This window comes from Salvelinus alpinus, chromosome 1 (assembly GCF_045679555.1).
Source record: "Salvelinus alpinus chromosome 1, SLU_Salpinus.1, whole genome shotgun sequence".
Taxonomy (NCBI): Eukaryota; Metazoa; Chordata; class Actinopteri; order Salmoniformes; family Salmonidae; genus Salvelinus; species Salvelinus alpinus.
In genome coordinates, this window is record NC_092086.1 from 31,016,579 (window position 1) to 31,028,592 (window position 12,014).

The 12,014-nt window shown below is 47.3% G+C and overlaps 1 protein-coding gene across 4 annotated transcripts in view; it reads right to left on the reverse strand.

The window, feature by feature from the left end:
- The window catches only part of cep112 (centrosomal protein 112), a 223,418-nt gene that overhangs the window by 157,664 nt on the left and 53,740 nt on the right, over window positions 1–12,014 (reverse strand). For 3 of the 4 annotated variants that reach the window (XR_011674562.1, XM_071396432.1, XM_071396409.1), the window contains exons 13-17: window positions 5,828–5,982; window positions 5,328–5,457; window positions 4,138–4,230; window positions 3,706–3,765; window positions 2,216–2,295 (exon numbers count right to left, since the gene is read on the reverse strand). Coding sequence is in view for 3 of the 4 variants with exons in the window: in XM_071396432.1 (XP_071252533.1) it covers window positions 2,216–2,295; window positions 3,706–3,765; window positions 4,138–4,230; window positions 5,328–5,457; window positions 5,828–5,982 (518 nt within the window). In the remaining variant the exon portion in view is untranslated. The remainder of the gene's footprint in view (window positions 1–2,215; window positions 2,296–3,705; window positions 3,766–4,137; window positions 4,231–5,327; window positions 5,458–5,827; window positions 5,983–12,014) is intronic. The other variant, XM_071396422.1, reaches the window with a different exon arrangement.

Here is a 12,014-nt window from a genome sequence, read left to right on the forward strand (position 1 = left end):
TGAGCTTAGATTGTGTGAGCTTTTAATTGTGCAGAACACATTCTACTTTCATTAGAGGAAGTGTAATCTGTGTATGAGCCGATAATGAGGTAATGTATGGTATTAATTAGAGTGAGGAATGCATGCAGCATTAGGAGGCCCTGGATTAGACCTGGCCCTGCCTAGCCTGTCAGCAGTGCTCTGACTGTACTCTACTGTAATGGAACGATAGCAGACTGAGAAAAGAAGAGGAGGAGAGGAGGTAACGCCTGATAGGAGGAGCTCAGTCAGCCAAACATCTGGTGGGAGGGATGGAGAGAGGGAGAAATGTATGAAGAATGGAAAGAGGAAGGGAGGGATGGAGGGGGGATGAGATGGGAGGGGTGCATGGGGGATGAGATGTGATTGTAGCTGGAATAGTGTAGTAGAAGGCAGTAAAGGAAAAGCCCATATTTGGTTAGACATTATAAGATTTTTGACCATTCAAAGATTTTAGATCAATGACCAATGGTCTCAAGTAAAATGATTCAGGAAATGAGGCCATGTTAGAGTATTGGGACGAAGCCAAAGCCCTGGCTCCTCCCACAGCCCCTTGTCACAGATGAGGTCACCTGCTCGTTAACAGACTTGCCAATTCTGGGCATTCGACATGATGACTACAAACGATGCAGTATGAAGTGAGGATAGAAAAGTAGCGGTGTGGAATCTCACAGGCTACAGTTAACTGAGACAAGTAAACAAACAAAACCAATGACATCATAGGTGGGAAGGATCGCAGGGTGGGTGACACTCGAAGACACTTCCTTGTCTTGCAGTGCGGCCTCAGTGACCCCGGATTCAGCCATTAACCCCTGCTAACTACACATCTGGAGGACACACTGGCCGTATTCAAATACCCATACTTGCATCCTAAATAGTAGGCTGTTTGAGTATGCACATTTCTTTTGTATAATAGTATGCAACATTGCGGAAATCGAGTATACTTTAAATGCCCGGATGCCATACTAATTTTGGCTTTGACAACAGCTGATCATTTAGATATGGGAAATGCGCTACCTAAATCAACCAATAGCAGGAAATAATGCAATCGCGCATGACACATTCTCAGTATGCGAAAATATTATGTTTTATACTATGTGAATTTTTGAAAATCAAGTATGGTTTTGTAGGCTACCTATTTAATTTATGGATCAAGCCTTAGCAGTCATTCTGATCTCGTTCCCAATGATCAGTGCTTTAGTTCATTATGTTGCTGCCCAGCTGTTCCCAATTTATCAGTTTCTGTCTTCAGTTCTTTGTAAATAGGATAGATGGGCTGCATGGATCTACTACATTATACACAGTATACAAAACATTAAGAACACCTGTGAAACACTTTCAACACCTTGTAGTGTCCATGCCCCGATGAATTGAGGCTGTTCTGAGGGCAAAAGAGAGGGGTGCAACTCAATATTAGGAAGGTGTTCTTAATGTTTGGTACACTCAGTGTAGGTCAAATGTGATATTAGGCCTATAACCAGCCTGAGTAGGCCTATAACTCCATTCCTACGCTATTCAGCGTTAAGATAAATTCATGGAATTGGAAATGATCTATTATCAGGCTGGTTGAATTTTGAGAAATACTTTTTACTAAACGGTGCGTGCTAAATAGTATGCAACGATAAGTATATAGTATGCAGTTTAATACGCTAGTATGGGTATTCGGACACGGCCATTGTAGATCTGAGACAGGAGAGGTGTACAACAATACGGAATTCGGCACTGCCCCACAACTGGGGACGCTGCACAGCACAGATATGAGAACTCTCTATGGAGGTTCCTATGTTTCAGCATGTGTCAGACAGGCACATATGGAGAGACTAAAAGTGACAACATTTCATATAGCTTCAAATATCCACTGCAGTTTTCAATTACTGCACAAGGGTGAGCTCTGCAAATTATAGCTGTATCCCGGGCCCTGTAACTAGCACTTACCAATGTCTGAGTGCTTAAGCATTTTTCTAAATCAGTGACTTTGGGGGGATTGTATCATTGTATAATTGCATGGATGGAAGCCTGTGCTGGCTCGTTGTGAGACATTTTTCATATTTTCATTGTGGGTTTGTGGGTTGGTGATGTGTGTGAACAAATCCCATGTTTCTGATGTGTTCTGAACCAAACTGAATGGCAAGTCCCCAAGTAGTGATGAAATGAAAGAAGAAAACAGACATTTGATTTACAGTGTTTTGCTACTCACTTCAGTGACTCTTCAAGTTTGGAGATCTTCTTCTTGGCCTCTTCTCTCTCTCTCTCCGCCTCGTTGTGTAGGGCACGCACCTGTGTGATTGTGTGAGTGAGAGACAGCGTGAGAGAGAGAGTGAGGGGTAGAAACAGAGACAGACACTATGACAGCAGGTCCATCACTCAGCAAGCCCCCCTTTCCATGACCTTATCCACCTGGGCCCTGGGGTTGTCTCTCCCTGACCTCTTATCTCCACCCATCATCAAGCTGCCATCTGGGCCCATCTCCTGATAGGCGTTTAAGAATGTACAGACAGACAGATTCTTTCATCAAGTTTACTGGGAGCTGGAGAAAGGCTGTGCACTCAAAACATTTGATGCAGCTATTTAACCATTTTTTCAACTAACAACTTACTTCAGTCACACAAAGATTAAACAACAGAAGGTGAAATGGCATTGACCCTCACCATGACCCTGCTAACAGAGATCCAGACCTGGTAGCTAGCTAGCTTGCAGGTGTATCAGTCCCCCAATGCAGAGGTGCCTGACCTGAAACATACAGCCCTGTTACCCCCCCAACCCCTCTTTATGACTGACTGCTATGCCCTTCAACATGGAGGCTTTACATTGAAGATGAACCAGGTGTGTGGACCTGCATCTTAAACCTGATCTTCACCCACCTGACTCTGGCCTGGCCTGGACCAACTCATTAGATGGGGGGATTTTTTATGACAACACATTGGCTTTGAAGGGAGGCTTGAAAGAGAGAGGGGTCGCTGCCATTGCTGTCTGGCAGCAATTAAGGTCCTTGCTGGATTTAGTTGGGGCAACTGAGCATGGCTTTTCGGACGGACAAGACTTCATCTCCCGTCCCCTATGGCCTTAAATTGGGCAACTTCACGCCACCACCCCGGCTCTCCCCCTTACACCCGCAAAAACATCTGCTAAATATGTGACCAATAAAATGTGATTTCATTTGATTTGAACCCCCATCTCCCCTAAATGTCAAACCCTCACTCCTCCGAATGCCCCTCACCTTTCCACTCCACCCTTCCTCCCCACAGCCACTGAGCCCTGTGGACCCTGTGACCAGCAGTAGTCTGACCTGTTAATCACAGCTTTGAGTTTACAGGCAGGACATAACATATCAAAGGGTAGAGGGGGATCTAGCCAGGACCATGTGGGTCCCAGGCTTTTATCTCTCCCATTGAACCACAGTCAGTCTGGAAAGGCAGGTAGAATGTAATTATGATCAGGCTTTAGGTTTCACAGAGTTGACTTTAGGCACGGTAGGCCTACATAGTTATGTAGAGTAAGACTCAGAGGAAAGACAAAGTGAGACATTCTTCCTTTGTTTATTTAGAGCCAATACACTAAATAAGAGGTCAGCCATATAATCTCAATTTGATATGAGAGTATTGTATTGACACAAATATTGATTATTGATTTGACATGAGGGTAACTACATTGATATGATACGTGGGTAACTATTGATAGAGATTGTACCTTTTTCTCACAGTGGTGCTGCAGATCTGCTTTCTCTTGTTGAAGTTTATTCTCTGTGTCCTGGAAAACACAAGTCAGGAAGTCTGAAACATTCATACAGAACTACAAAGAAACACAACAAGTTATTTTTACGTGAGATGTGTTTTTCCCATTATTCACATTCAAACAAAACATCCATCTGCTTGAAAATCTATCCAGCAGAGGATCTGGAGGGTTATGGGCCTCTGGACACACATCTGTATAGTCTTTTGTACTTCTTCCAGTTGTTGTGGAATGAAGCCGTTCTCTCGCGCTCTCACACACACACACACACACACACACACACACACACACACACACACACACACACACACACACACACACACACACACACACACACACACACACACACACACACACACAGACACACACACACACTCACACACACATTACCCTGAGTTGTTTCAGTCTCCTGTGCTCACTGTCCTGTAGCTGCTGTCTGAGCTGAGCCACTGTCTGTTCCAGGTCTTCAATCACATCAGAGGCCTGCGAGAGAGGGAGAGACGGAGGGATGGAGAGAAAGAGAGAGGCAGGTGGTAAAGTTAAGAGCGTTGGACCATTAACCAAAAGGTTGCTGGGTCGAATCCCTGAGCCTACAGGTGAAATATCTGTCGACATGCCCTTGAGCAATGCACTTAACCCTAATTGCTCCTGTCGCTCTGGATAAGAGTGTCTGCTAAATGACTAAAAGGTCAAATAGAGAGCGAAAGAGAGCGAGGATAACAACAGGAGTCTTATCTAACACAACCATATTACTCAGCAGCAGGGGGATATAAATGCTGTCAAGGCTTCAGTTGAAGATAAGTCATACATAGTATATATAGCATGAAGATATATCTAAGCATTCTACAACAACTTTGAGAGAGTGTGGAACGTCTGTGAGTGTAATGTTTACTCTTCATTTTTATTGTTTATTTCACTTTGGTATATTATCTACTTCACTTGCATTGGCAGTGTTAACATATATGTTTCCCATGCCAATAAAACCCCTTGAATTGAATTGTGTGTGACCAGTCCAGCTAATAGTTATTTCAGTGGTGTAGCATCAGGTAATGCAGTGGTGTAGCATCAGGTAACGCAGTGGTGTAGCATCAGGTAATGCAGTGGTGTAGCATCAGGTAATGCAGGGGTGTAGCATCAGGTAATGCAGGGGTGTAGCATCAGGTAATGCAGTGGTGTAGCATCAGGTAATGCAGTGGTGTAGCATCAGGTAATGCAGTGGTGTAGCATCTAGTTTTTCTATACTAATTTGGTTGGGTACCTTATGGCTCGATCACAACGACAGCGTCATTCCATTTTGGTACACCAGAAGTACATTCATTTCCAATGGAACACTGTGTTGCCTTGCAGCACTGCATTGCAGAGGCAGTCGCGGTGCGTTCTGTGTGATGCACACGTTGGATTTATTGAACGTATGCATCAATTTGTATGCGCAGACGGCTAGACAGAAATGGTAGCAGAATGTGAATGTTGAACTTGTTTTGCACACACATCCAGATGTTGCTGCGTACCATGTTGCGCAATGATACTGTCGCAGTGCAGTAGTGTTCTACAGTAGTTTAGTAGCACATGCCGTTGGCTACCTTAACAGCGGAGAGTGTGTGTTCCTGTTGGAAGTGGCTGATGTCAGTCTCATGTTTGGTCTGGAGCTTCTGCAGTGTGTCTTCATGTTGCTCACTCTGCTGCTCCTTCTCCCTCAGCAGAGACACCCTCCTGGACAACACAACACAGACATACTCAACGTTCTGACAACCATTTGTTTCTTAGAGCTTGGTGAGAGTGTGGTGGTCCTATGGATGTTGTTTTGCATACACCCTCCTGGACAACACAACACAGACATACTCAATACTGACATACACACAGTCAGCACCACTCACTACTGTAAGGGCCTACTGCTTGGCTCAAACAGAGGCTGGAGCTGGGGCTTAGACTGGGGAACTCGGTGTCGGATTGGGTCGGTAAATGAGTTGGGGGCTGTCTGTGTATTTTGGGGTGAGACTATTCCTTCTTTTCATGTAAGGTTTGGGAGGAGAATAGTGAGTGGGTGGATGTGGGTGACCGTGGTGTGTGGTTTCCTCCTCACCGTCGGTTGGCCTCCTGAAGCTCAGAGCTGATGGTGGCGATGTGGATCTCCAGCTGGCCCTTCTCCTGGGTCACCTTCTGCCTCAGCGCGTTACCATTCTCCACCTCCACTGACAGCTGCTTCACACGCAGCTCCAGCTCCTGCACTGTCTGCTCCTATACAGTGGGAGAGGACCATCAGCATGAGACAGCATGAACATCACTGTCTGCTCCTATACAGTGGGAGAGGACCATCAGCATGAGACAGCATGAACATCACTGTCTGCTCCTATACAGTGGGAGAGGACCATCAGCATGAGACAGCATGAACATCGCTGTCTGGTCATATACAGTGGGAGAGGACCATCAGCATGAGACAGCATGAACATCACTGTCTGCTCCTATACAGTGGAGAGGACCATCAGCATGAGACAGCATGAACATCACTGTCTGCTCCTATACAGTGGGAGAGGACCATCAGCATGAGACAGCATGAACATCACTGTCTGCTCCTATACAGTGGGAGAGGACCATCAGCATGAGACAGCATGAACATCACTGTCTGCTCCTATACAGTGGGAGAGGACCATCAGCATGAGACAGCATGAACATCACTGTCTGCTCCTATACAGTGGGAGAGGACCATCAGCATGAGACAGCATGAACATCACTGTCTGCTCCTATACAGTGGGAGAGGACCATCAGCATGAGACAGCATGAACATCACTGTCTGCTCCTATACAGTGGGAAAGGACCATCAGCATGAGACAGCATGAACATCACTGTCTGCTCCTATACAGTGGGAGAGGACCATCAGCATGAGACAGCATGAACATCACTGTCTGCTCCTATACAGTGGAGAGGACCATCAGCATGAGACAGCATGAACATCACTGTCTGCTCCTATACAGTGGGAGAGGACCATCAGCATGAGACAGCATGAACATCACTGTCTGCTCCTATACAGTGGGAGAGGACCATCAACATGAGACAGCATGAACATCACTGTCTGCTCCTATACAGTGGGAGAGGACCATCAACATGAGACAGCATGCACATCACTGTCTGCTCCTATACAGTGGGAGAGGACCATCAACATGAGACAGCATGAACATCACTGTCTGCTCCTATACAGTGGGAGAGAACCATCAGCATGAGACAGCATGAACATCACTGTCTGCTCCTATACAGTGGGAGAGGACCATCAGCATGAGACAGCATGAACATCACTGTCTGCTCCTATACAGTGGGAGAGGACCATCAGCATGAGACAGCATGAACATCACTCTCTGCTCACAGTGGGAGAGGACCATCAGCATGAGACAGCATGAACATCATTGTCTGCTCCTATACAGTGGGAGAGGACCATCAGCATGAGACAGCATGAACATCACTGTCTGCTCCTATACAGTGGAGAGGACCATCAGCATGAGACAGCATGAACATCACTGTCTGCTCCTATACAGTGGGAGAGGACCATCAGCATAAGGCAGCATGAACATCACTCTCTGCTCACAGTGGGAGAGGACCATCAGCATGAGACAGCATGAATATCATTGTCTGCTCCTATACAGTGGGAGAGGACCATCAGCATGAGACAGCATGAACATCACTGTCTGCTCCTATACAGTGGAGAGGACCATCAGCATGAGACAGCATGAACATCACTGTCTGCTCCTATACAGTGGGAGAGGACCATCAGCATGAGACAGCATGAACATCACTGTCTGCTCCTATACAGTGGGAGAGGACCATCAGCATGAGACAGCATGAACATCACTGTCTGCTCCTATACAGTGGGAGAGGACCATCAGCATGAGACAGCATGAACATCACTGTCTGCTCCTATACAGTGGGAGAGGACCATCAGCATGAGACAGCATGAACATCACTGTCTGCTCCTATACAGTGGGAGAGGACCATCAGCATGAGACAGCATGAACATCACTGTCTGCTCCTATACAGTGGGAGAGGACCATCAGCATGAGACAGCATGAACATCGCTGTCTGGTCATATACAGTGGGAGAGGACCATCAGCATGAGACAGCATGAACATCACTGTCTGCTCCTATACAGTGGGAGAGGACCATCAGCATGAGACAGCATGAACATCACTGTCTGCTCCTATACAGTGGGAGAGGACCATCAGCATGAGACAGCATGAACATCGCTGTCTGGTCATATACAGTGGGAGAGGACCATCAGCATGAGACAGCATGAACATCACTGTCTGCTCCTATACAGTGGGAGAGGACCATCAGCATGAGACAGCATGAACATCACTGTCTGCTCCTATACAGTGGGAGAGGACCATCAGCATGAGACAGCATGAACATCACTGTCTGCTCCTATACAGTGGGAGAGGACCATCAGCATGAGACAGCATGAACATCACTGTCTGCTCCTATACAGTGGGAGAGGACCATCAGCATGAGACAGCATGAACATCACTGTCTGCTCCTATACAGTGGGAGAGGACCATCAGCATGAGACAGCATGAACATCACTGTCTGCTCCTATACAGTGGAGAGGACCATCAGCATGAGACAGCATGAACATCACTGTCTGCTCCTATACAGTGGGAGAGGACCATCAGCATGAGACAGCATGAACATCACTGTCTGCTCCTATACAGTGGGAGAGGACCATCAACATGAGACAGCATGAACATCACTGTCTGCTCCTATACAGTGGGAGAGGACCATCAACATGAGACAGCATGCACATCACTGTCTGCTCCTATACAGTGGGAGAGGACCATCAACATGAGACAGCATGAACATCACTGTCTGCTCCTATACAGTGGGAGAGAACCATCAGCATGAGACAGCATGAACATCACTGTCTGCTCCTATACAGTGGGAGAGGACCATCAGCATGAGACAGCATGAACATCACTGTCTGCTCCTATACAGTGGGAGAGGACCATCAGCATGAGACAGCATGAACATCACTCTCTGCTCACAGTGGGAGAGGACCATCAGCATGAAACAGCATGAACATCATTGTCTGCTCCTATACAGTGGGAGAGGACCATCAGCATGAGACAGCATGAACATCACTGTCTGCTCCTATACAGTGGAGAGGACCATCAGCATGAGACAGAATGAACATCACTGTCTGCTCCTATACAGTGGGAGAGGACCATCAGCATAAGGCAGCATGAACATCACTCTCTGCTCACAGTGGGAGAGGACCATCAGCATGAGACAGCATGAACATCACTGTCTGCTCCTATACAGTGGGAGAGGACCATCAGCATGAGACAGCATGAACATCACTGTCTGCTCCTATACAGTGGAGAGGACCATCAGCATGAGACAGCATGAACATCACTGTCTGCTCCTATACAGTGGGAGAGGACCATCAGCATGAGACAGCATGAACATCACTGTCTGCTCCTATACAGTGGGAGAGGACCATCAGCATGAGACAGCATGAACATCACTGTCTGCTCCTATACAGTGGGAGAGGACCATCAGCATGAGACAGCATGAACATCGCTGTCTGGTCATATACAGTGGGAGAGGACCATCAGCATGAGACAGCATGAACATCACTGTCTGCTCCTATACAGTGGGAGAGGACCATCAGCATGAGACAGCATGAACATCACTGTCTGCTCCTATACAGTGGGAGAGGACCATCAGCATGAGACAGCATGAACATCACTGTCTGCTCCTATACAGTGGGAGAGGACCATCAGCATGAGACAGCATGAACATCACTGTCTGCTCCTATACAGTGGGAGAGGACCATCAGCATGAGACAGCATGAACATCACTGTCTGCTCCTATACAGTGGGAGAGGACCATCAGCATGAACATCACTGTCTGCTCCTATACAGTGGAGAGGACCATCAGCATGAGACAGCATGAACATCACTGTCTGCTCCTATACAGTGGGAGAGGACCATCAGCATGAGACAGCATGAACATCACTGTCTGCTCCTATACAGTGGGAGAGGACCATCAGCATGAGACAGCATGAACATCACTGTCTGCTCCTATACAGTGGAGAGGACCATCAGCATGAGACAGCATGAACATCACTGTCTGCTCCTATACAGTGGGAGAGGACCATCAGCATGAGACAGCATGAACATCACTGTCTGCTCCTATACAGTGGGAGAGGACCATCAACATGAGACAGCATGAACATCACTGTCTGCTCCTATACAGTGGGAGAGGACCATCAACATGAGACAGCATGCACATCACTGTCTGCTCCTATACAGTGGGAGAGGACCATCAACATGAGACAGCATGAACATCACTGTCTGCTCCTATACAGTGGGAGAGAACCATCAGCATGAGACAGCATGAACATCACTGTCTGCTCCTATACAGTGGGAGAGGACCATCAGCATGAGACAGCATGAACATCACTGTCTGCTCCTATACAGTGGGAGAGGACCATCAGCATGAGACAGCATGAACATCACTCTCTGCTCACAGTGGGAGAGGACCATCAGCATGAAACAGCATGAACATCATTGTCTGCTCCTATACAGTGGGAGAGGACCATCAGCATGAGACAGCATGAACATCACTGTCTGCTCCTATACAGTGGAGAGGACCATCAGCATGAGACAGAATGAACATCACTGTCTGCTCCTATACAGTGGGAGAGGACCATCAGCATAAGGCAGCATGAACATCACTCTCTGCTCACAGTGGGAGAGGACCATCAGCATGAGACAGCATGAACATCACTGTCTGCTCCTATACAGTGGGAGAGGACCATCAGCATGAGACAGCATGAACATCACTGTCTGCTCCTATACAGTGGAGAGGACCATCAGCATGAGACAGCATGAACATCACTGTCTGCTCCTATACAGTGGGAGAGGACCATCAGCATGAGACAGCATGAACATCACTGTCTGCTCCTATACAGTGGGAGAGGACCATCAGCATGAGACAGCATGAACATCACTGTCTGCTCCTATACAGTGGGAGAGGACCATCAGCATGAGACAGCATGAACATCGCTGTCTGGTCATATACAGTGGGAGAGGACCATCAGCATGAGACAGCATGAACATCACTGTCTGCTCCTATACAGTGGGAGAGGACCATCAGCATGAGACAGCATGAACATCACTGTCTGCTCCTATACAGTGGGAGAGGACCATCAGCATGAGACAGCATGAACATCACTGTCTGCTCCTATACAGTGGGAGAGGACCATCAGCATGAGACAGCATGAACATCACTGTCTGCTCCTATACAGTGGGAGAGGACCATCAGCATGAGACAGCATGAACATCACTGTCTGCTCCTATACAGTGGGAGAGGACCATCAGCATGAACATCACTGTCTGCTCCTATACAGTGGGAGAGGACCATCAACATGAGACAGCATGAACATCACTGTCTGCTCCTATACAGTGGGAGAGGACCATCAACATGAGACAGCATGAACATCACTGTCTGCTCCTATACAGTGGGAGAGGACCATCAACATGAGACAGCATGCACATCACTGTCTGCTCCTATACAGTGGGAGAGGACCATCAGCATGAGACAGCATGAACATCACTCTCTGCTCACAGTGGGAGAGGACCATCAGCATGAGACAGCATGAACATCATTGTCTGCTCCTATACAGTGGGAGAGGACCATCAGCATGAGACAGCATGAACATCACTGTCTGCTCCTATACAGTGGGAGAGGACCATCAGCATGAGACAGCATGAACATCACTGTCTGCTCCTATACAGTGGGAGAGGACCATCAGCATGAGACAGCATGAACATCACTGTCTGCTCCTATACAGTGGGAGAGGACCATCAACATGAGACAGCATGAACATCACTGTCTGCTCATATACAGTGGGAGAGGACCATCAGCATGAGACAGCATGAACATCACTGTCTGCTCCTATACAGTGGGAGAGGACCATCAACATGAGACAGCATGAACATCACTGTCTGCTCCTATACAGTGGGAGAGGACCATCAGCATGAGACAGCATGACCATCACTGTCTGCTCCTATACAGTGGAGAGGACCATCAGCATGAGACAGCATGAACATCACTGTCTGCTCCTATACAGTGGGAGAGGACCATCAGCATGAGACAGCATGAACATCACTGTCTGGTCATATACAGTGGGAGAGGACCATCAACACGAGACAGCATGAACATCACTGTCCGCTCCTATACAGTGGGAGAGGACCATCAGCATGAGACAGCATGAACAT